The 25,365-nt window shown below is 49.5% G+C and overlaps 2 protein-coding genes across 4 annotated transcripts in view; one reads left to right on the forward strand and one right to left on the reverse strand.

The window, feature by feature from the left end:
- The window catches only part of CCDC9B (coiled-coil domain containing 9B), a 31,883-nt gene extending 8,263 nt beyond the window's left edge, over positions 1–23,620 (forward strand). For all 3 annotated transcript variants that reach the window (XM_005494816.4, XM_074543512.1, XM_005494817.3), the window contains 8 exons: positions 5,507–5,581; positions 7,393–7,577; positions 8,936–8,997; positions 9,496–9,549; positions 9,972–10,077; positions 10,651–10,708; positions 11,073–11,885; positions 16,367–23,620. In XM_005494816.4, the coding sequence (XP_005494873.2) occupies positions 5,507–5,581; positions 7,393–7,577; positions 8,936–8,997; positions 9,496–9,549; positions 9,972–10,077; positions 10,651–10,708; positions 11,073–11,855 (1,323 nt within the window). In that variant the 3' untranslated portion in view covers positions 11,856–11,885; positions 16,367–23,620. The remainder of the gene's footprint in view (positions 1–5,506; positions 5,582–7,392; positions 7,578–8,935; positions 8,998–9,495; positions 9,550–9,971; positions 10,078–10,650; positions 10,709–11,072; positions 11,886–16,366) is intronic.
- INAFM2 (InaF motif containing 2) lies at positions 23,337–24,396 on the reverse strand. The gene has a single exon (XM_014272600.3). The coding sequence runs from the start codon at positions 24,213–24,215 to the stop codon at positions 23,829–23,831; it is 387 nt and encodes a 128-aa protein (XP_014128075.1). The 5' UTR covers positions 24,216–24,396; the 3' UTR covers positions 23,337–23,828.
- Between the last annotated feature and the right edge of the window lie 969 nt (positions 24,397–25,365).

The following is a 25,365-nucleotide window of genomic DNA, read 5'->3' on the forward strand; positions in this document are numbered from 1 at the left end:
CCAGCTTTTCTTTGAAGCTACACAGCAGACTGGGACAGGAGCAGTGTCCTCCTGACTCACTGCACCACTTAAACGTTAACAGAGCTGGGCTATATCTGCCTCTGAACCACATCCTGCTGTGCCTGGCCATCACCTGCTGAGTGAACTGGCTGAACTTTGTTAATCTTTGAAACATATTTCAAATACTTCTTTACAAATACCTTTCTCTTTACACACACAGAGGCATGTGCTATTTTCCTCTTTGGAAGCTTTCACAGATAAGAAAGAATGCCTGCAGCAAACAGGGTCAGAGACTGTGTAGGAAAACACACTTGGTGTAGCTACCAACCACCCAGGAATGCTGGGAGACATCTGCAGCCCCTCTCTGCAATAGTGCCAACCATTTGCTGCTACTACCCACGCTCATCTTCAGCTTCTCCTCCTCCCCAGGGCTTATCTAGGCTTCAGGAGTTCAGGTGCTCCTTTCTTGTGGCTGCCAAGCTGTGTTTTGAATGCCATAAAGCTCAAATGAGCTGCCTGATTGAGCCACTGGTAACTCCAAAGTCCCCATGACAGACATCATCACCAGCATTCCTGGATGTAATGGGATTGACCTGACTGTGCTGTTTCTGCCCTTAAGCTTGTCAAATGTACTTCTGCAATGTGCCAGGCAAGTGTCTCCTTCTGCTCTCTGCTGAGCCTGTTCAAACACTTGTCTCTGAGATCATCAAGGTTGGGGCTGTACTAGGATAGAGCAGCAGGAAGAGTGCCTGGATGTTGGCTTTAGATCCTGTGGTCTCTTAAATGTATGGACTGCCCTGGAAGGTCATTTTTAATCTGGTTTTATTATGGAATGTGAAACTTGAGGCTGAGCATCCATGTATGTGGTTTTGGCAATGCCTTGCTCATCCTGGCCTCAAAGCATCTGGATTCAGAACATATGAGGGTGGGCCTAAGGCTGCACTGGCTAAAGCCATAGAACCATGGAAGCTTGGAATCCCAGACTTGTTCAGCCTTGTTCCCTGACAGCTCCATTTGCTGTTCCTGCATCAGGGGAAGCAGTGAATAGATCATTCCCAGCACTTCCCAAAGCACAAATGATTTTATCGACCTGTTTCACATCTTCCCTCAGCTATCTCACGGAACTTAAGAGATTGTCCCTATTTAGACTTGTCTGCTGAGGACTGTTCTTTATTTCTGATCATTCTCATTGTCCCCATTTGTGCTTTTGTTATTTTTACCATATTCTTTCAGTACAGGCAGACCAGAACTGCACATGGTATTCCAGCTGCGGGCTCTCCAGGATGTACTCAGTGACATAACAATGTTCTGGTTTGTTCTCTATTCTTCTACCAGCAAGTTTGCATTTTCTTTGCTTTTTTTTTTCCTAAATAATTGAGCTAACATTTTTAGAGAACTAGTCACAGTAACACCAAAATTTCATTCCTGACTGTTAATCATAGCTCAGGACTCATTACTCTGTGTGTGTATACAAGAAGGGACATTTTTCTCTGTGTGAGTTATTTTCTATTACTGATATTGAATTTCAGCTGTAATTTTATGATGCAGGCATTCAATGTCAAGAGATCTTTCGCAGCTCTTTCCGGGCAAATTACATTCTTTGCCCTGGATGATTTAGTATCATCAGCAAACTGTCATCCCTCTCTTCAGCTCCTTTTCCAGACCATTTATGAGCATGTTGAGCAGCACATGTTCCAGTGGCACACTCCTGCTAATCTTCTGCCATGGAAACCACCATTTTCTTGCCACTTTTTCTTTTCTATCCTTTAATCAGTTGTTAAAAGAGAAACTTCATTTTCATCCCCAAATCCATCAGCTGCTGGGGAGCGTGGCGGGGTGTCAGTGGCTGGGTAGCTGTGTGTCAGGACCTGAGCTGGGACCCCTGATTCAAGGATTAACTTTCAGTCCCTCATTAACCCCAGCATGGTTCATCCTTTGGGCCTCTTTACCTTGTGCCCCAGCTGGTTCCCTGCTCTTTTGGGGTTCCCACAAAGGCCTAGGAGAAAGAGTCACATCCATCACTGCCCCTCCAGTAGCCTGGCCCCTGTCAAATTTGCTTCCTCCTCTGTGCATGTGTCATATTTATCCAATTAAAGTATTTGATGGGTATCCTCATTACCACACATTTTCTCTATTTTTATTCTTGATGAAATTCAATAAAGAAAAAAAGCCCAAACTAACAAAACAAAACAAAAAAATCCCCCAAAGAGGAAACCTGCTCCCATTCTTGCTGCCCATGGTGCTTCTGGCTAACCCCACGCTGTCAGTCCCAGACTGCAGCAGAGCTGAGATAGGAGCTACCAAAGGAAATGCAAGGGAAAAAAGATGCTTTCATGATCTCCTTTTCTGAGACAGCTCCAGTGCCATAAGCAGAAAGACTCTTTCACTCTGTGTTAGCCCACAGGGCTGAAGGGACCAAATTATCCTGTCTCCTTGCAGAGTCCATCGCTCTACTGCTGCAGCTTCATGACCTCCAGTGCTGCTGCTGGCTTGGAAGTGCCACATCTGGGACCCATCTCTGCCTGGCTGCCCCTAAACCTGCCTCAGGGCTCTCCTGCATGTAGGGCTGGAGACAATCCTTCATTTTTAGCCCTAAAAAGCCACTCCATGCTTTGGCAGTGTTTCAGGCTCATTAGTACATTAGAGCTGGGAGCCAGCAGCTCAGGACCAGTGGAGCACAATGGTTAATTAACAGGTTACAAATCATCTTTTAAATGGGCAGTTGATAGAGCTTCAGGGCTTTTAAATTGTCCTTTTATTAACAGAGTTTCCCAGGATGGTGTATCAGAAATGACTGTAATCAAGAGACACAAAAGCTGCTTTCAGGGACTAACACAGAGGAGTCTGACTTGGTGCTTGCAGAGGAGAGGAACCAAACCTGTGGCAGGAGAAACACTTGCTTTTACATTGCAGATGGGAGGGAGAAATAGGCAGAGAGGGTGGCTGAAAAGTCTTTAGCTCCCTTCAGGCAGCACAATTAAGGAGGCAGATTTTTCAAAAGAGTTATAAAAAAATCCTCTCATGTACTAGTTTCAAAAATCCTGCCCAGTGGGGAATCTGAGCACTAGAAAAACGGCTTTAAGCTTCTACAAAAATCTCCTCATTTCTTCAAGAAGAAATGCCAGTTGTGGTGCTGACACGTGCCTGGAGAGGTGGGTACCAAAGGGTTTGTTTAACTCATCTGATTGTCCTTATTTTTAAAAAAAGAAGGCATTGAACTAGCCCAGAGATATGGAAGCCTGTCAAAGCTTCTGGAGAACTGTTAGTACCAACCAGTGCTTGGCTGGATAATGGCATCAGTACTGTCACCGCTGCACAGTGACATTAGCTGGGAATATGTGTGCCAGGGAGTCAGAAAGACCCAGTGGCAAAAGGCATTTGGGATCCCAGGGCTGGTTTGGAGCAGGCTCTGCCCCACCTTGGGCCCCACCCTGGGCCATTCTGGACTGAAAAACTGAGAAATCTTGGCAGCAACCTCAGGATAAACAATCATAATCTTCCTTGACTGCTTCAGGCTTTTGTGTCCTCCTCCTGCTCTGCAGGAACAGTTACACTAGGAATGATAACGTCCATGTCATTTTTCTTAATTTTGGGGGCAGAGAGGAGAAGGAAAAGTAAAACATGTTTTGCTCCCTCTTGGCCTGGGTGTGTGGTAACAGGAGGAGCAGTTCTGGGACAGCAAGACAACAGGAATTCTGCTCCTCAGCCAGTGCAAGAGCCAAGCTGACTGTTCTCTGGACAGCTCAGACCCGCTGTCCTGGTACAAAAGAACTACATTTTTGTGGTCTTCTCCATTTTCCACAGTGCCCTCTGAGAAGCAAAAATAGAAGCAGACTGAGGCAAAAGGCAGCTGGCTTGCAGTGAGGGTGTAAAAGGATGAAGGGTTGTGCAGTGTCTCTGTGACCCAGGTTTGTGGTGGGCACTGATGAGCGACCATTCCAAGTGGGACAGCCACTGGCATGTAGGGCCCTGGAGAGCAAAGTTTCCAGATTTCTCCTGTTTGATCTCTCAGTAAATGCTCAGTTTGGGACTGCAGAGAGTCATTCAATTTCTCACTACAGGGTTCTTCAAACAGGGCTGCCTGAGCAGGTGTTTTGAGTCCAGAGGGAGCATCTTTGGTTATATAAGTTTTCACAGCAACATTTTAAATAAATCCCCAGTGTCATCTTTCACCATATCCCCTTTTGCAACAGGCAGGATGTGGTGAGGGGCAGCTTCTCTGAGCACAGACCCCTCTGTATTTTTCCCAAATCTTTGCAGAGAAATCCCAGGACAATATAGCTAAAATTTTCCTTGTTATTTCCAAGGATCTGTTTGAACAAACCTCCATCTGTACTGGAGCTACGAGTCAGACCAGTGAAGCTGTCATGCACCAAGTGCAGTGACAGTCCCTGAACTGTATGGCCACACTTCCCACCTGCCTCAGACTTAGCATGTGTGGGCAATCCCCCAAAAATGTGTCCCCAGCTCATTCCCTGCATGATTCCATGGGATACATGAGAACAAGCTGCAGCAGCATTTGCTGCCTTAGGAGACTGGGCAGAGCTGCAGGTATCAAGACTGATATCCCAAGTTTTCCCTGTAAAACTAAAGCTGTGTCTGGTGAATACATGGAATAAAAGTCCTGTTTCCAGCCTGGGCTGGACCTCACCATGCTGCTGCTTTCTGGAAGGGCTGAGCTGGCAGTTTGTGCTGCCACATTCCTCTTTGTGTTTCAGTTCTGCTTGGCACTGCAAAATGGCAGCAGGACAAGCTCAGCCGTGCACAGCCCCAGCCCTGTAGCTGTCCAACCAGGCAGGGAGCCTTTCCTAAAAGATCTTTATGCTCTGCAGACTGCTTTGTAAAGACCCACTGCAATCTCACCCTGGCCTCTGACATGGCTCTGTCTCAATTATTCATCATGTGTGGGGACAGAGAACCCCTGGCTTGGCCCGTGTTTGGTGCCCGTAGCTCACTAAGAAACAGAGGCTGATTGTCACCTCCTGCCAGGCTGGGGAATATCAACCAGAGCAGAGCTTGCCAGTCTGGTGGCAGCATGGGTAAACCCCATGGGAGCAGAGATGGACCATGGTAGAAGGATGCCATGTTTGCCAGGGACTGAAATCACTCCTAGTTTGACCATGCTGGGTTGTAGCTGCACCTGACAGCTGCTGTTTGTAGCTATCCAGATCTTGTACCATGGAATTCTAAAATGGCCCAAATCCGTAGAAGTACCTGAAACTTGGTCTGCCTTGGAAAGAAACAGGACCATGCGGGACACCACTTTGCTTCCAGCCTGGGAGAAGGAACGACCTCTGGGAATGCTTTTCTCATGCACCCCTTGCTTTCTGACTTCTTTTTTTTCTACATCAGTTTGATTTGGGGCCCTAGAAAAAATCCTTCCTCTTTTGCTGATCTTTTCTGAAAAGTTCTTACATGTCCCGGTCAGCATAGGTTCAGGTGCTGATTCCCCTGCGAGGAATCCTTGCTTAATCCTGAAATAATTCCTGTGTCCGTTCTCTTGCAGGGAGAAGAGCGGAGAACAGCAGAGAAGAGGAGAACAGAGAGTGACAGAGGCCCAGAAAGTGAGCACAGCCGGAAGGTGAGTGGGACCCAGGTCCCTTTGTGGGGATCTTTGTCTTGGAAGAGGAAACCAGTAGAATGTGCCTTCCCACCATAATCCTAAAGGAAGATAACCTTTGAGGTCTCTTGAGACCCAAACCATCCTGTAATTGTGTGAAGCAGCCTTGTGCTCTGATGTGGCTCCTGCTGTTCATCACTCTCATCATACAAAACTTTGCTGAGCAGCTGACACACCTGGAGCAAGCAGCACTGGGAAGGTGACAAGGACCTGCCTCCACACCTTGTCATGGCTGCTCAAGCCCTTCACACAGCCATAGGGATGTTAGGAAGGGTAACATGCTCACCTCTGTGGCAGCACAGTTTTGGCTGTTTCCTCTCTCAAAACCATTTCTTGTGGATTGAAAAGCTCAGGCTGTATTAGCTACAGCTCCTCACTTCAGCAGGAGCTGAGTAGGATGGAGGTAAATTAAAGCACAGGCCTTCCCACTGACTGTTTAATGCAAAGCCTGGAGACATGCTGGCTCCCTCGAGCCTGCAGATGCTTTAATTAATGGAGCACAAATAGAATAACCCCACCTCAGTGTGATTCATTAGGAGGACACAGATGGGCTCTTAGACACTAATTCCAGCTGAGCCCCCCAGAGCAGGAAGGGGGAGCACGATAGCTTGTGGTCCAGCTAACCACAGCTACGCTGTAATTGAGGTGAGGGACTGACTCCTCCTGCTCCATAGGCCTCCAGCCATTTCTGCCTCTCCCCAAAAGGGAGCACAGGCATCAGCCTCAGTCCTTCCCTTGCTTTTGGCTTTATGGATGCATCAGGGTCCATCCTGGCAGGACCCCCTCATCTCTCCCTCCTTGGGGACAGGGTGTTAGGTCCCAGCTCCTGCCAGCTGAGGAATGCAGGAGCAATTGGTGCCACCCCAGCTCTGGCCCACACAGGTGAGTCACCTTGGTAACAGGGCTTTCTGTCCCTTCTTCCTGCTGCTTCTCTTACCCGCAGTGCAGGGCTGAGGAGTTAATTCCTCTTTGGGGAAGGTGTGAGGGTGGCTGGCATGGAAGGACACGTGTATGAGGTGATGAATTATCTGCTGGTAATTAGCACCCCAGGACTCAGCTCTGCACTAAGCTATTCCCTACACACTGTTGCTTGACAACACACCACAGCCTGTCGGCTCCTGCTTCCACCTCATCCATTAACCTGACAGCTGGGCTACTTCCCCCCCACATGCTCCATCAGCTCTGAATTGTCTTTCCATTAAGCTTTAAATTTTTGAGCAGTTAACCCTTAACCAGTCTGTCATGAGGAGTGATAAACCAGGAGCCTGACAGCAGTGAAGGTAAAGAGCCCCTTTGCTCTGGGAATGCTGCTCTTGAGCACAGGGTTGGCTGCAGCTCTGTGACTGTGGGCTCCCATGGATGCCTGGTGGTCACACAAGGCTGGCTTCCTTCCCTGCCTTCTCACTCTAAAGGACTTCACAGGCATAACTTCAATTTATGTATCCCAAAGCCTTCAGGATGGGGGACTCATCATTCAGACCCTGTTGAGAGATGTTGTAAGCACTCCAGGAACTGACTCTATGCCATAAGTAAACCTTAGCAAAAGTTCCTGCCTCAGTTTCCCTTCTGTAGAGCCAAAAAGCCCCAGTGTATTTGGGCTTTGGGTAAAGCAGAGTCCTGGTGTGCACACAGCACTTCAGAGAAAGGAGCTGACCTTGTCCAAAGTTGTTTTCAAATATTCATGACTATTTGTGGTGGTGACAGTATAAAGCACCCTGAGTGCACCTGTTTCAGACAGTTTTATTAACCAGAAGCTCTTTTCCCTCTGCTAGGATGGTGGGAAGCCAGTCCAGAAGAGCCCTGGAGACCCGAGTTTCCCTATGAGTGGCCGGGAGCGCTCAGAGTACATGCGCTGGAAGAGGGAGCGAGAGCAGATTGACCTGGAGCGCCTGGCACGTCACAAGAATGCCAAGGGCGAGTGGCGACGGGCTTGGGATGTGGAGAAGTCGGAGCACATGTAGGTCCTTCCCTGTCCCAGGGTGCTTTGCCTGCAGCAGGCCTAAAGCCAGTGGTGGGAGCTTGTGCAGATACTTATGAATCCCATGCTGTCATGTGCCTGACCAAATCCACACTGCTGCTTCTTCCTCCCCAGAGCATGCCCATAAGTGGGATCTGGTATCAGAGTGATTCTCATGTTTTCTTCCTAATATGAGCTCTCCTGAGAGGGGATACCATGTGCTGACAAAGATTGCCTGCCTTTGGTCCAACCAGGATATGGACTGTAGGAGGGAGGGGAGCATGAACCAAGGCTCAGTCTGCATCTGGAGGATGCTTTCCATTTCCACACAAACAAATCCAATGGCAGGAGCGTACAGGTGCTCTTCCAGAAACCTGGGTGGACAAACTCACATTGCTACTCCACAGGTTCTCTAACTGCCCCCACTCCTTTGTCCTTTTTAAGCACAGGAGAACCCAACATGCCTAAATCCTCCCCACTCCACAAACTGAGCCTGTTCAGGCACTGCAGGGCAAGGGGGTCACTTCAAAAGGCCACCTGTGTCATACAGGGACAATGCTGAGAACAGCAATGTGGGACAGCTGGGAATGGGGCCGGACACGTCCCTGCCTTAATCACTATCCCTCTGACTGTGCTGGTTCAGCTGGGTCACACCAGCTAGAGAGCTTTGGAGGATGACTTGGCTCCTGTAGCAGGAAAAGCTTCTGGTAGGGTGGGGAGTTAGAGACTGTTACAAAGGTTTGGTGATAGAAGAGTTTGCACAGGACAGGTAGGTGGGACAGTCCTTTGGCTGAGGAATGGAATCAAACACATCAATTTTCAGTCGCTGAGACCCCAATGATTAGGGGTGAATTGACTGAAGTGGGGGCTGAGTGTCGATGTCAAGACAGCCCTGAGCCCTACTGTTTTTCCAAAAATCCATTTTTAAGAGAAAAGCCATAATATAAAACAAGCAGGGCTAGAAGCCAACCAAATGGTCTGATTTGAGATGACAAATCCTGAAGCTACTTCAGATTGTATTTGGAAGCTTGGGAAGCTGCATTTGAGTGTAGTACAGCTACATCTATATATCTACAGAGTGTAGTACACCCTACATCTATAGGAGGTTCATAACATTCAATATATACGTATGGGTACTGATGAAAGGTTTTAGAGGTTCTTCTTTGGGGTAGAACTACCTCATAACCTCAGTTAGCACATGCTGCTTCAGCTGCTGCTGAGAAACCTGCACAGGTTTGCCTGAGGGCAGGTGCAGAAGGCCAAAGGCCGGAGCTTGCATCGTGCCAAGGGCTCCTGCCCACGCTTTGCACACTGGAGGAGGATGGTCAGGTCTGACAATGCCTGTTTTTAACCTGCAGGTTTGAAGAGGACTTTGTTAAGGATGGGGAGCCAGCCTTGGATAATCCCAGCAGTAAGAAAGGTTGGCAAGGGACACCTAGACTCTGTCCTGACGCTAGTGAACGCTGATCGTGCGCATCCCAGTGCCACAGCAGCTGTCGTGGCTGTCAGCTGTGAAGCTCTGCTTTCCTGGGCAAACACCTCTGAGCTGGGGGCTCAGCCCTCCCTGCTGGGCAGAGGGCTCGGGGATGGGATTTGAGCAGCTGGGTGCTAGAGCTTTGGACCTTCCCAGGGAGAGCAGTGGCTTCTGGAAGCTGGTACAACACAGTGTGGAGGCACAGCCCTGCCTCCTTTCCCACACACTCGTTTAAGAGGCAGTCCTATTCCAGAGCACATCATCTCTGATCCCTATGGCACATGCTGGCTTCTTTACGAGTCCATCCTGATTCCTGTTTCTCAGGAGATGGACTGGCAAAACAAAGCTTTCCCTCATGACACCCTATTTGAACATCAGGTTTTTTCTGCCTGTCCATTACAGACCCTCACTCACTTTAGTGCTTCCTCTGTTGTGTCCTTGCAGGGGGAAGGAATGCAAGGAAATTCCAGCACAGGTCCTTTCCTGCAGAGGGGAGAGGTGAGTAAATCACAGAATTGTGTTATGTCACCCCACTAAATGCCAGCACCTCTGATATCCCTCAGGGAGAATGTTCTCTACAGACACTTGCAGACTTGGAGAGCATTTTGGAACACACCACATGGCTGCTCTCGTAGCTGTGTGCAGGGGAGAAGTTTTCCAAGAACAGCACAAGACTGTATCCAAGGAATAAGATTTAAAGTTAGAATTGGAATTTGGAATTTAAAAAAAAAAACACAGAAGAAACACCCTAAATTCTTTATTGTCTTCATTACTTTAGAAAATATATGTGCATTATGCACACAGCTTCAAAGGCTTCCCACCTCAGAGGTCCTGTCCAAGATTACAAGGGTGTTGGCCTGTTCAGTGGTCCATCAGCTGTTTCTGCCTGCTTTTGCATGGCATTCTAACTTGTTTTCTAGGTGGAGGACATCATGGAGTCAATGTGAGCGACCCTGGGCCGAAGGCAGTGCCTGCTGTGAGCAGCCGAGCCAAGGGGAAGGACAGACTGACAGGCAGAGCCAGAAGGTGAGGAGCTGGCAGCACTGCCGTGGTGTGCACAGCCACGCCTCACTCCCTGCCTAGTTATGAAGAGGCAGCCTCTGCCAGGGCCTCACCACACTCACATGGAAGCATATGCCACCTAACACTTCCCTGTGTCAGTGGGAAGCCATTGGCCCTTGTCCTGTCACTGCAGGCCCTTGTAAATAGTCTCTCTGACTTCCAAGCTACTTCAAAGTAATTTTAGCCTTCAATATCTGCCTCTGTGATTGCTGTCGTGGAGACCTGGGGCACTTGGGCACTGTCAGGCAAGCAGGCCCAGACTCCGGCAGGCATCAGCACAAGCAAATTCTGTCTTCTTAGTCTGACTCAACTGTCTGTTCTGGCAATTGAAGTTCATGTGTTCATTACAACTAGAATTACAACAACCAGTTCATTAAGATTTAGTGATCTCAAATGAGTGTCTCTGGGTAGGCCTGGACAAGAGGCTCAGACAAGGAATACATGGCCCTGGAAGAAATCCCTGTCTGGGTGTCAGGCAAGGGACACTGGCTTTTTAAGAACTTCAAGGCCTAAATTCTGATTACTTTTTCTTGACAGATGGGATGCAAAAGAAGGCGAGGACATGTCTCTTGTGAAGGATGACCTTGATGGCCAGGTGAGTTCCTAAGTTGCAGGCTGGCAGCTGAGATTTGCAAACACATGCACTATCAGGAATATTGGATAATCTCAGCAGTAAGAAAGGTTGGCAAGGGACCAAGGAATCTCTATTCTATTCCAGAGCTGGCATAGAGCTGGTTTTGGATAACTGTACTCACCACTAACACTCCTCACATGGCCTGGTGACTGCTTACCCTGACCCTCTGTCAGCACAACCACCTCACCTATTCTGGTCCCTGAACACTTCTCCACCTACATCCTTTTGCATCCTTTTTTCTCAGGTTTTCAGAACCATCACAGACTAGAAATATGATATACTGGTATTTTAATAAGCTAAACTTCATATGTCCTTTGTTTCTCAGAGGAGCCTTGGTATGGACAGGCAGAAGAGCAGAGGTGATGAGGGGGTGGAAGAGAACTGCACAGCTGAGCTGGAGGAAAAGGGGAAGCAGCCAAGCCTCCAGGATCACGGGGCCTCCTCCTCCCAGCGGCTGCGAAATGGGAAGGTCCAGCCTGCCCAGAATGGCCAGAAGGAGGAGCAGAGGGGAGTGAGGGGCTGCAGCACAGAGGTGTCTGTGGCCAGCGCTGGGGACTCAGAGCCAGGGCCCAAGCCAAGCAAGGAAAATGTTGGGGAAGATGCCAATGGGAAGCCTGGCACTGCTGACGTCTCCCAGGAGAAGGAGAGCACTGACAGCAGTGCTTCACAGAGCAGCCTACAGAACACTCTGCAAGGCACCAGGCCTGGCAGCGAGGAGACCTTGTCACTGCCCGTGGGAGTGAATGTAGATGGAGCTGGGTTGGAGAAGCAGCCAGCTTCGGAACAGGAGTCCTCTGAGAACTCTTCCAGCAGCCACGGAGGAAAGCTCGACACAGCAGCAGGAGACAGGCTGGATGCAGACCAAGGACAGCTTGTGAGCAAAGGAGGGGAAGAAGTGACCCAAACCACTGTTCTTGAGGGACAGGCACTTGCACTGAAAGGAAGTGAAGATGCTGAAGGCACTGAACACCACGGGCCTTTGCCCCCAGAGAAAGCCAGCTCTGACAAGGCTGTTGTGCCTGAGCAGGACATGGCAAAATCCCAGTCTGGGGAAGGGGACCAGCCTGAGGACTGCAAGGACAAGGACAGTGGGGACACTCACAACTAGCAGATTGCCCCAGCTTGCCTGAGACATAAGGTGAGTCATTGCATTAATGCTCTCAGCCATTGTACAGAGCCACAACTCCATTTTCTGAGGTACAAAGGCATCATACCAGATAACTGTTTAGAAATGTTCATTAGCAGTGCTATGGATCTCTTAAGGTAATTAAATCTGTGGATCACAAAGGCCTGTCCTGCAGTGGGTGGGGAAGGAATGCAAAGTCAGACAAAAATTTAGACAGAAAACTGGGCTGCTGAAGTTCGTTGATGACACACATTAGTTAGGGCACATACTGATCTATTCCTGGGAAACTATGACCTTAGAAAGGATGGGAGGAATAACCTCAGTGGGATGAGTTTATTTCTGTCTCTGGGGTGATCACAACTTGAGGTCAGTGTGGTCCTTCCCCAAAACACTTGCAGAGCCACAGGGGTCCACCTCGTGGGCAGAGCTCGAGAGAAGGTTGATTGTATGTGGGATTCTCTTCCAGTAGAAGGTCTGTGAGTGCTACACTTTGAATTACACATGGTAACACTGATGTGCAGGGCAGTGTATAAATGCACAGGGTGAGATGATTCCTGGTGTAAAGGCCCACAAACCAAACAGAAGGGAGGGAGAAGAGAGCCAGTTATGGAGCAATGCTCCAGGTTTTACACAAACAAATAATTTTTCTTCCATAAAGGCAAATGCAAAGCCAGGAGAAGGAACAAAGGATGACAAGCACAAAGTTAAGGTAGAAATGAGGAGGAAGGGGAAAGGAGAGAGGGTAGGGGCTCTTTGCAAGGTGTGCTTTTTCCAGGCAATGTCCCACAGAGCAGAACATCACACTAAACAGAGATGAGTATTCCCAGAACACAGTTCAGCTTGCCTAACATGGGAGTGGCTCTCAGGATACTCGTGCCTCTCTCCTGCACAGAGGCAGCAGCTCTGTTCCATAAGTAGGCATGGGAGGCAATGAGCTGCTCAGAGCCAGGCAGGCAGATCCCCCCACCAAGTGCCTTTCCTGGATTCCAGAAGCTTTTCTGCAGACCCTACACAGCAATGTGTCCCCTGGTGTTGCTCAGTATTCCTCCCAGAGGTACAAATGAGCTTAGGGATGAAGTGGCTAAGCTGCTAACAAAGACTCTCCCTATAATCCAATCCATATAAAAGGCAGGGAGAAGTGCAAGCGTCATAGTGATTTCAAAAAGACAAAACATCAGGAACCAGCAGGAGCTGGTTCTATGTTTGAACTAAAATTCCTTCAAGTGAGGGAAATTAATTCCAACAGCATTTATAGGAGTATGTTATGAAACACCTAGATGGACATAGTGGGAGATTACTGTCCAGCCACGCCTCTCCAATCTCCCAAAATTCCCCCCAAATTAGAGGATGGAGGAATTAATGACTGCTTTGCTCACTCAGGATAACTTTAATTAGACACCAACTAAGAGGAAATGATAAATTAGAGTAGTCCATTTTCATCTCAGCGATGGAGATTCCCATGGTTTGGTAATAGGGCCCTGAGTCCACTTCAGAGCTCAGCAGGTATGTGTAACAGCTGGAAACATCTGTACTCAGTGATAACGATGTGCTGGCCCCCTGCCCGGCTCGTGGGGCCCGTGTCCTACTCACATTAAATGCAGATCTCACATCCCTTCCTGCACAAGTGCAGCCCTGTGCAGCCACCACGTGGGTTTCACAGCTCCCCCTCCCTATGTCTATTTATGGCACTAAAAATCTCCAGCACCTTCAAATCAGTGGGAGATGCTGTGCAGAGAGTGTGGTGGGGCTTTCATCCTTCGCTTCAAATAACAAGGAATAAATATTTACTCGAAGTGCAGGACTGGAATCCCTGGAGAACGTCCAACGAGTCCCAGAGAAGTAAACGATACACAAAAACCACAGAAGCTTTTCCCTGAATTCTCTTGAGAAAATTAATCTTAACATCTTTAGAGAAAATGCAGCTGGGGGTAGATTTCCAGAGCAGCTCCAGGGATCTGACCTTGCAGCACTGGCTGACGTAAACAGGAGTGGGGCAGGCAGGGCCTGAGTGCTGCAGGACCGAGGAGGTCAGCAGAGGTCGGCTCTGATGCAAACCAGCGCCCAAGGTTGGTGCAGGAAACAGCACAAGCAGAAACCAGCACTTCCCAAAACAGCTGTGGAGCTGCCGAAGGACAACCAGCTTCCTTGAGGTTCAGGAGACAGGAAGGTACCATCTGCTGGTATGTCTGGGGAGTTGGCCTAGGATTGGCAGGGTCAAGGGCTTGCCTTGAATAGCATTGGCTTCCCTGGTCCTTCCTGCAGCCACACCACCCTCTGGAGCCCATCCTCGTGCCATGGGCATTTTAAATTCCCAGAGCACCTCTGAGTACCACCTAAGTGGAGAGCTCGGTCTTTACGCAGTCAGGGAGTGGGACTTGACATAGTTGTCTCCATATCTCTGGAGTCATGGCACAACGTGGGAGGACAGTGTTAATATTGGAAAACACAGGGACTCTGTGAGAATGGTGCAAGAGACTTGGGACACACAGGGAAGGCTCCAGAGCTGTTGAGGGAATGTTGTTTAGTCTAGGAAAATGAAGGCAGAAAGCAGTGGAATTGTGATCTCTGTAGATAGGTGGGTAGTGAACATCAGCAAAGGGGAAGAAACATCCAAGCCAGAACACAATGCTGGGGCAGGGACCAATGTATTGGAGAAGCCCAGGAACAAATATGGGAAAATTAGGACAAGGTGGCTTCCAGAGCACTTGGAAGCTCACCATGGCTGAATCCTGAGGGCCACTTACTGCAGCTTAACACATCTAAACATAACTCAGGGCTCTGATGGGCGAGCTGCTGCCATTCCAAACACCAGGAATGGAGCTGCTCTCATATCCCACAGTTGTTCCTGCTAACCCAGACCTTCATCAGCCGTGTTCAGCTGCAGCTTCAGGGAGTTCTGCACATCCCTCCATCACATGGGCCTGACCAGTAGGTCCCACAAGGACCTGCTGTGAAGGCCATCCCAGTGACATTGCCCAGCCAGCCAGGCTGGGAGGTGTGAGACAGACAGCAGTGATCTGTGGCAATCCTTTCCTGTGACACTGACACACAAAGGGAATTCTGCCACCACACAATTCCCACTCTGGTGGCAGAGCCCAGGCAGCACAAGGTGGCAGTGCTGCCCTGAGCCCCAGCTCACAGCCAGCCCACAGCTGCTCCATCTCCCACTGGCCCTGGAGTTATGTATGGGAAAGAGGATACAGTGGGAAATGTGAGAAAGGCTAATCACTCTGGCTAATTACCATGCGAAGTAATGACTTTAAAGCCCACCAGTGTCTTGGCTGTAAAGACTCACTCATGCATGGGAAGGTGTCTGTATTAAAAGGATAGTACTGCAAAGCAGGAAAGGGAATTGTCTCCCAGCACTGAAACACAGTCAGAGCCTTCTGAAAGCATCAGTGATCAAATAGATCCACAATAGAAGAACTCGTGCTGGAGTCAGCTCAGACTCATAAACCACATTACTTTACAATATCTGGACCACCAAGTGTGACTGACAGTCTGCTTCTGGCCCTTCCCAGTGTCATTAAATCCCAGTGTGCTGCCACAGCACTGAGCAGCCCTGGGCAGCAGGACACAGCCAGCCCTCACTGCTGCACACAGACAGGAGAAGGAATTAAGTCTCCAGCAACAATCTCATCTCAGCTGTACACAGCATCAGTTGTGTCAGCACCTCGGGTCTGATTTCAGTGCAGTTCCTTATTAAACACATGTGGCTGTGTCTTTAGATGATTCCTTGAGAAGTTTCTTTTTTATGCAAGCCAAGTTTCCTGTGACCTCTCCTGCCTTTGGAGGATTTAATCTCTTCTTTTTTATATCCCTCTCCCTGACCTTTCTTGAGAGCTTTGGGTGCTGAAATCTGCATCAGCAAAAGGCAGATCTATGGATTTAAACATGGATGCAGGAAAATGCCAGCTCAGCAATTCTGAGCAGCACCCAAGCTGGCAACTACAAAAGAATAAAAATTCTGCCTTTCCCAGTTAAATTCAGCATGTCTGGGTCTAGGACCAGCTCTAGGACAGCAGGCTCCACTCACAGGATAGTTTTTCATTAGGAAAAGCTGATTCAGCCTCTGCCCTTGGGGTTCACAAGTGCTGCTCACCCAGGCCAGGTTCACCAGGAAGGATCACAAAGCCCTACCTGAAATCAGCCTCTTCTCTTGGTGCTCCAGGTGCTGAACCAGCACACACAAGAACACATCAGGATTGCTGTTCCTGAGATATAAGGAAAGAGTAAAGTTGATGTATCCCAGAGGAGGACTGAGAGTGTTTAATCCAAACTGGTACAGTCAGCTTGTCCCCTGGGCTGCAGAGCCTCCACTGCTCCTGTTCTGATTTGGCAGCAGGTATCTGGGTTATGCCCCAGTGGTGCCTCCCAAGCAGCCCCAGCCGTGCAGGAAGGGCAGGGTGGAACTCAGCAGACATTTTAATTTACAGCTCAGCAGTTCCCTGGAGACTGATAATCCTGCGGCTGTCTCTGCTCTTGTTTCACAGGATAACGTGCTGGAGGCAGTAGAGGAGAAGAGGAGCACAAGCTTGTCCTCACTCTTGTACCTTCTATGAAATCAGCTTCAGCACCTGTGCAGTGCCCTTTAGCACCATTCACAACGTGGGGTCCCCATCAGCACCCACTCACAGTTCTGGCATCCCCCTTCCCTATCCGTGTGTCAAAGGACAGGGAAGGGTGCACACACTCCCACCCTACAGAGAAAACACCATCACTTATCTATTTGTTTGGCATATATTGCAGCTGCGTGGCAAGACAAGGAAATGTCTACTGGATGCACTTTATTTTATTTAATGACTAATTCGTTTTAAACTTATGGCTTGGGTTTCTGGGCACACATGCTGTTTTTTCCCCAAACGCTGGAGGCATGTGCCAGGGGCTGTGCCAGCAACTGGAACAGCAGGAAGAGGTGACTGGCAAAGCAGAAGGGTGAGGTGTTAGGGTGTAGTTCAGTAGGTGGGTGAAGAAGTTGTGTTCAGAGCTCTTGTACTAGAGGTTTGCACGTGGTTGAAGTGTTGGCAAAGGTGTACGGTAGTGGCAGGGGTGGCAGGGCATGAGCAGGATGACGGACGGATGGATGGATGGATGGATGGATGGATGGATGGATGGAGCGCTTCTGACAAGCACAGATCAAGCCAGCACCTCCTCCTTGAAGAACCTCCAGCTGTCCTCCCCTTTTAGAGGCTGAGGAGCACATCAGGACAGTGCTTTGTGCCAAGGAAGGTGCCTGCTTGGGTGCCAGGTGTGTGCATAACCCAGCAAACTCCGTGCCCCCTTCCCAAGCGTAACTGGGCATCCCTGCAGCACGGCAAGGAGGGGGACAGCACAATAATCTTCCTCCCCCACCACACTGCCCAAAGCAGTTGGCAGCAGGACCCAAACTGGAGCTGGAGGTCCAAGACTTTGTATTAAACATTTTCACTTTCCTGGTTGTGCCTTCCATAGCCTTGTGTTTCATTAAGAGAGCAGGAATCCTCTCTAAGCTGCTCTGCAGACCTTCTGACCTGGCCTTAAAGATACCTTTCAAATGGAGGATCTGGAGGAGCTTTACAAGCACAAACATGTAGGAATTCTAGCTGCTTGGCTTTCCAGTTACAGCAAGCTAGGACCCAGCTGGAATACAGCTATCAGTTAAGGAGAAGGCACAAGGAATAACACAACATAATTTCTGACTTCTGAATGACAGGGCAGAGTGGGCATCACCCTCACTTCAAGGATGCTGTAGAATTTGATGCCAGAGTAAGCGTCCCTGGGACAGGTATATGTGGAGACTGCCTGGAATATCCTGCAGGATGTTGGCTGACCAGGCTGGCAGACTGCCCTGGAGATCAGGTTGGCACGTGTGGACTGAAATACTCTATGCTGCTTTAATAAACTAATATTTGCACAGACAAGCATTTGTTTTCCCACGTGACTCAGACCCGTGACACCTATCATGAAGCACAAGCCTGGGAATTTCCTCTTTGTGCCAAATTCAGGAGACTTTACTGGCATCACACCAGGTATTATCAAGAAACAGAGCATGCAGCTTTTGTGTTTTATCAGTAGAAACATCTCCACCCCACCAAAGCCCAGACTGGGTTTATTTGGACTTATCCAACAGATAAAACAGATAAACAGAAGATTGTAAAACTGCTCCAGGTCCTGGAGCATCTCCATCACTGTTAAAGGCTGATTTTCCTTATCTGACTGGCTCAAAAACCTGCTTGCAATTGTTTAGTTTTTTAATTCATTATTATTTTGTACATCAGGTTTGTGACCTGGCTCTTGGTCCAGTCAGACTGAGTCATTACCAGCATTTCCCAGGAGCCAGCTTGCCTCATGGTCCATGGAACACACAGTCTCAGCTCAAGAGCTGTTGTGCCCCAGGAACAGTTGGACACATGGCCAGGCAGGAATTTTACATTGCCCTGGTCCAGGACTGTGTTGAAGAGATAAAAAAACCTTACTGCCCTAGACTCCATTCTGAAAGGAAAAACCATCACTGGTCCTCCATTCCCTCCTTTTTTTCCTTTCTTCCAAGTGACTTTTCAGGTAATGATGCCCAGGAAGGACTGAGTCTGATCCAGGCTCTGGGAATGGGACTGGACAGCTTGTGCCTGTTCTAAGTGTATTTTTTCCTGCTCATTAACACTTTGCTCAATGCACTTTGTTTGGTGCCTGGGTTGTGATTTTTCAGACAACTGTGGCTTAGCTGTTTCTTCTTTATGGTGAGAGAAAAAACTGAAAAGTTGACAAATCTGATGTAGAGGGATTATTTATATGAAATAAAAGTTGGAATGAGGAAAAACCTCCTGTGTCTTACTATTTCTCAGTTCCATATGTAGAGATTTCCAAACAGAATCAGTAATCTCTGGCTTTTAGAGCAACAGCTCTGGTTCAGAGCACTGATTCCTTTGGGAAGCACTGAACTCCTGGGCTAGCTCAGCTTCCTCACCACAAAAGCTCCCTGCAACAATGCCAGGAAGATGAGGATCACTTTTCCTATGAGGCATCAGAGCCACCAGCTCATCACCACTGCACTTTTCCTGCAAGCAAATGCAAGGACAGCTCACAGAGTTCAGAGTCACCTGCCTGCACAGGACCTGTCCCTTCCCAGCAGTGGCTGGTAGCTCATGGATTTCATGGAACTTATTCCAGCTTTTCCAGACACAAGGGAAGCAGCAGCACTCCCAGGCAGAATGCTTTTTCCTTCAAACCAAAGGATCAGCTGGCCACTAGACAGCATTCTTTTCCTTAAAAATTTGGAAATCAATTTCAACACAGCCACTCTGTAGCTAAAACTATCAGAATTGATCCCAGACTGGTGAATCAGCTCTTGCATAAAGAAGGTAATTTAACAAACTTCAAGCCAAGGACAAAAATACATTTGGTTAATGTTGGAGATACTTGTTTCCAAAGTAATTACTGAAGGAGGCAATAACATAAAATCCTGACAGCAGTTCAGCTCTCCATTCCTACCTCAACAAGTCCAATACCTGCAGCAGGAGCATACACACAGACCACTAACCAGTAAAGCCCAATACAGAGTCTCTAGATATAAAAATAACAGAAAATTTGACTGGTTTTCCACAATGATCTCCCTCCAGATAAACTGGTTGCTAGTGGCAGAGGACACTGAGGACACTGAGGACACTGAGGACACTGAGGACACTGAGGACACTGGCACTTAGCTATCAATTTTATATTTTAAGTGCATAATACAGTAGTCAGTGCTTTTCAAGTCAGTGGAAGGCCCAGAACAGCAGAAGGATACAGCACTGCTGGGAAGTTAAGGAAGTTCAGGCAGCCTGCTGCCTTCCCTGGAAAGGTTTTACAGCAGCAGCTCAACCAGCTCCCAGGCTCTGCAGCACTGGCAGGCAACACTGGAAGTCCATGGCTGATTCCTGCTCAGTGCAGTGACACAGCACCTGGCCAGTTTTCCCAAAACTGCCTCTGAACGTGTGTGGAGCAGCCACAAGCCAAGCAAGCTTCATCCCCTTGGCTTCCTGCTATGACTGTTTCTTACGCCGTTCCCCCCTCTGTGTGCTCCAGCAGCTCCAGGACTCAGAGCCAGCCGTCGGTAACACCGCCCTGAGCAGCCCACTGAGATCAGCTTTGACTTCTCTGGGGGAAATCCCTGATGGCCAGAAGCAGCCACTGGTTTTGTTATCATCCCTACACCACACAACTGCTTTTCAGCTACGCTCAGTGATTAAGCCAAGATTCCCTGTCAGAAATACTGCACAGGAATCTGGGATTAAGATGATGTGCATTGCATCAGATGAGCCCGCAAGAGAACGCACACGGGGAAAAAAGAGCTTTTAGAGATAGAAACGTGAGCCAGCTGCTGGAGCGCATTACATGCTCCAGTAACTCTTCCTGCTATTTCCCTTCTTTCTGGTCCCTCTGCATGTGAGTTACACTAAATGCTCTCCTTGAACAAACTGGACTCATTTGGACAAGGCCAGTCTGCACAGGCAGAGAGCAGGTATTAGATGTCTACCACAAAAGCAAAAAGCTTTAAGGTAGACTCAAATTTCACTCACATTTGAGTATTTCCTTCATCCAACTGACTTCCAGATGTCTTCCTTCCTCACCGACATGGGAACATGGCACAGCTCTGTTGGTAGGTGACATGTAGGACAGCAGCTGTGTGAAGGGAATAACCTTCCCCAGCAATTCCAAGGAATCAACATCTTGAATCACAAGGTTACAGTAATTTCTTCCTGGGAAGCAACACACAACCCTGTGCCTTGTCGTGCCTGATACAATCACACTAAGTGAACCTGAATTTTTTTTTTTTTTTTGAGGAGCAATGAAGGGAAAGGGTGAACTGGAGCTGAAGTAACACAACAGACGACACAACCATCTGCCTTTTAAACCTCAGCCTTACCCCAGACTGGTGACTGCACCATTTTAGGGCACTAAAGCAATTCTGCTGAGATGCAGATGACTGTCTCAGTACAATGATAGCAACATAATGTAAAAATTCGCAGTCCAAGTATCTGTTGCAGCCAATCTACTTCCCAAGAAATCCTAGTGCCCTGAATTTTAAGTTAGCTTACATCTAGAAACCAGTCCAGATGAGCCATTTTTATTACTGGAGTATTTGCAAAGTACACTTAGTCACAGATTTCTTCGACAGCCTGTCATGACAAGAGTAAGAAGCACAGCAACGGGCTCATCACAGGCTGACGACAGCATCCCAATGGGAACACATCTGCCTCTGGAGGACTATGACTCCTGGCTACGAAAAGGATGGGGAAATGATTATAGCTGAAGAATATAGCTGGAAAAGATTTGGAAAACCAGGCTGCTGCAATCACCAGAGCTCCCTGGCTGTTAGGCTGGCAGCACACAACCCTTCTGCATCTTCCCCAGGCAGCTTCCCCTCCCTTGCACACTCAGTACAACCGGAGTGAAGCCCCAGGATGCTCCAAAGCCACTTGTAATAGGTACAGAAATAGCAGCATTTCACTGAAATCTGTTTGTCAGCAGAGGAGAAGATGCAAAAACAGTCTGGGAACTCACCAAGCCTGCACTTTCCTACAGGAATGCAGACAGCCACAACCATCCTCATACTGGCTCATCAACTATTTTTAGCACCAGAAGGGGAGGCAGCCATCAGTGAAGGGCCTGTTCCCTTTGATCCAGTGAATCTGTCTCTGTCCCAGAGATCCTTTGCTACCAAAACCACAAACCAGGTAAAGAACTTTAGGTTGTTCCTGCTCCCGAGTACAAGGCATCTCTTAGCAGTTACACGACAGGTTGGAAGAGGGCCACACAGCCCATTTAATTCCATTCACTTCCTCTCCCCTCTGCACCACGCAGCCAGACTCTATTAGTCTTCTGAGAGCAACTGTAGTTAAAGTGAAGGATGCCAGGAGGCCCTGGGCACTCAGCGCACAGAGTCACCAGCTCCAAGCTGCAGGCCAGCAGCACAGAAATCCCAGCATCCATGGCATTGCACGCAGCTTTATTTATCTCCAAGGTTTCACAAGTTAAACAGCAGCTCCTTCTCAGAGACACTTCCCAACTGGTTCTGCATTACCGCCTGAGCTGAGAAGCAGACTAAACTCAACTGGCACCACAATAAGCTTGGTTTCTCTGTCATTCATTTCTCCCTTGGGAAGCTGCAGGAACTTTGCCCCACAATCAAAGGTGGACCCTAAGGCCAGCAAAAGGCATTGATGTCACCAGGACCAGAACTGCTGTGGGCGTGAGCAGCCCCACAGAGGGATCAACACGCTGCAGGCAGAACCACCGAAGGAACACAATACCCCCACTCGCAGAACAGACACCCATGGGGCCTGGAGCCAGTGCTGCTCTGGGACACTCAGCCTTCCCCCTGCAGATGAACAGGGAGAGCAGAGAAGCACCTCAGGAGGTGACAGCTGCAGGGCACCTGTCTGCTGACTCAGTGCTTCCAGCTCTTCCACCTGCCCCGCAGGAGGGTGGCAGCGATTTTGGCTAAAGTGACTTAAGCGGAATCGTTTTGTTCTTCCCACCAGCTTTCTGTTCCAATAACACAAAGCATTCCCTGCATGCTCTCCAGAAAACTGGAAAAGAGGGTGAAAAGAAGATAACAAACCACTCTCCGTTCACCTCATTCCTCCCTGCAAACCCTCTGCTCCTGGTTCTACCTTTCACAGATGATGTGAAGGCAATGCCCAGCTGATGATGCAGCCTTAACAAACCACCAGTCCCAAACCCCAATTTTGATATGAAACAGCTCTTTTTAAGCAGCCAAGTGCTGTATTTTATAGTACCTTTTTGATCTGCACAACTCAAATACGTACGCCACGTTACACCACATTTGCATCCCTCAGCAGAAGGAATCTGAACTGCTGTGATTCTTTCATAGGGATGCTGCACAGCCTGGCAGCCTCACAGATTCAGCTGAATCCATCCATCTGGAAAGCAGCAGCTTGGAACAACATGGCTCTTACGGTTTCCTAGTTTATATCCCACTTCCCAGAGTCATTAAAGGCCATTTTTTCACCCTGCTCATCAAGGAATAGAAGATTTCTGAAGATCACAGGGCAGGAAACCATGGAGCTGGGAGGACAGCCTTCCCAGGACTCACCAGGAGTGCCTGGGCCAGACCTACCCTGGTTCTGCATGCCCCAGAGGTGCGGGGAGGATCCGTAAGCGCTGCCATCCCTTGCGGGCAGCAGCACGAGGGTACAACCGCGGGTACAACCGCGCCGTAGCTCAGAGCCCGCCAGCACCCACCGCCACAGCTCCGCCTGCTCTGCCAGCACAGATCAAACCTTTCCAGCACCACTGCTTCGTTTCCACAATTAGCCGCGTACAGAGGTTTCTCCAGCCTCACCTACAGAGACCAATAACAAATGAATCAACATCATGTACCACAGCTGCCCATTGCAGTGGCCAAATTTTTGTTACTCAGACCCCTTCCAGTTCAGCATTCCTCCTCCCACCACCGAAGAGAACATACTTTGTTACAGAGACTTTCATATTGGGAAAATATTTTAATATAGTAAACAAGTCAATTTACCCTCCACATATTTTAAATAAGTTTATGCTCATCGTTAAACAAAACTGTTTTTACTTCAACAATGGATTACAGCCTCTAAATTCGTATTGTTCCCAGCTGATCCTGTAAATAGCGAGGAATTTTGGACACCGATATCCTTGTATAGGTAACAGACTGGCATAAACAGCGCAGGAATTCAATGCGGGTTCAAAGGGAGAGAAGCTAGCCCTGGTGAGGAAGAAAACGAAGCCACAAAATTCCCTTTTGAGGAAAAATCGGGGGGAAAAGAAGATACCGCAGTTCCACCGAGTCCAAACGGGGCCGAGTCAGTCTCCAGGTCAGTCTCCAGTCAGTCTCCACGGGCGCTGCACGGTGCCGCAGGGACGGGCGAGCCATCGGTCTCCATCCTCGGCCGAGCCCCGCGGCCGCATCCCCGGCGGCGCGCGGCCTCCCGCGGCCCGCCCGGCTCAGGGGCTGCCGGCGCCCGGCCCGCTCCCGGCCGCGGGCGAGGGGGACGCGGCCGGCGGGGCGGTGGCGGCGGGGCCGGGGCCGGTGCGCGGCGGCGCGGGCGGAGGCCCCGCCGTAGGTCCGGCGGGCGCGGCGCGGAGCTGCGCGGGGGTGGCGGCGGCGCCGGGGCCGGGGCTGGAGGAGCCGCCGCTGCCGCGCACCGGCTGCCAGATGAGGCTGTAGTAGACGGCGAGCACGATGGCGGCCAGCGAGACGGAGAGCACGTAGGCCAGCACGGTGGCCAGGCGCACCCACTTCTTGTTGGTCTTGGCCGCCATGCGCGCCTTCTTGTCCCCGGTGTAAGTGGCGGGCTTGCCCCGCTCCGCGCCCGCCTCCTTCTCCTTCATGGGGGCCCGGCCCTTGGCCCGCTGCTCCACCGAGCCCTCCGTGCTGGCTCCGGCCCGGATCGGCCGCCGCCGCTGCTCAGGACATGCCGGTACCGCCCGTGCTGCCACCGGTGCCGCTGCCCGCGCTGCCCCGCCGGGGGCGAGGGGCGGAGCATAGGGGGCAAGCCCGCCCTGAGGGGTGGGAACGACAGGAGGGGAGGAGGGCAGGGGAGGAAAGGAGAGGGGCGGGCACGGGGAGGAGCCTGGGCCACCTTTAAAAGGAGCCCCCTCCCCCGGTGCCCGTGTCACCGCACCCTTTACCCGCCCCGCAGTGAGGGGTGGGCGGGAGCGGTGCCTCAGGGACACGGGCAGCGCTCGCCGAGCCGCAGGAACGCTTCTGGCACGGCCTCCTGGAACGTGCCCAGCGCTGGAGGAGGTCAGGAGTCTCCTCTCTACCTTGGCTTCCCGACGGAGTTACTTTTTGCGCTCTCCCTGGTGCAGGTATGTGCTGCCTGCACCTCTGTGAGGCTGCAAGGGTGCCTGAGGCAAGCGGCATTTTTTTAGAGGGAAAGACTGCCTTAGTTTTGTCCAAATTGGGTTCTTCCCACCCCGTTATTGATACAGTCTAAACCTCCTCTTAAGTTATGGCTTCACCTTACTCCACAGGTGTTAGTTCCCTACAAAATTGTTCTGTTGTCTTGTTCAGAAGGCAACTAAAATGGTGATCTGGGACATAAATTAGTTTTTGTTCTTTATGATGCAAGAAAACTACTTTTTGGAATTATGTAGTTGTGCCTTCTGCAATCATTTTCTACCTCCCCTCAATCTGAGGTTAGTCAGGTGTAGTGGTTGCAGCAAAAACCTCTTGTAAACCAGGACTTGTAGATCTGGAGGAGCCTACAGCAACTGGAGAACTGCCTATAACCCAGAGGCTTCCCCAAGAAGACATGGGAATAAATGGAGTAGCTGCAAAATAATTGTAATTCTTGGAAAGCGAATTTATAGCACTTCCTACAAAATGGATTTTCTAGTAATATTTCAATGTGTTTCCCCTCAGTGATGGGTTTACTCCAGCTCCTCCTTTTTTTTGGTTCAGTAGGTGAAATGATGATGAGTTACTACCTCCCACAAGTCCCTTCCCTATGCTCTTGCTTAATTCCAGTGAAGAGGC

This window comes from Zonotrichia albicollis, chromosome 6 (genome assembly GCF_047830755.1).
Source record: "Zonotrichia albicollis isolate bZonAlb1 chromosome 6, bZonAlb1.hap1, whole genome shotgun sequence".
NCBI classification, from domain to species: domain Eukaryota; kingdom Metazoa; phylum Chordata; class Aves; order Passeriformes; family Passerellidae; genus Zonotrichia; species Zonotrichia albicollis.

Coding starts and splice junctions, on each gene's coding strand:
- INAFM2 (XM_014272600.3), bottom strand. CDS start 24,215: ATGAAGGAGAAGGAGGCGGGCGCGGAGCGGGGCAAGCCCGCCACTTAC.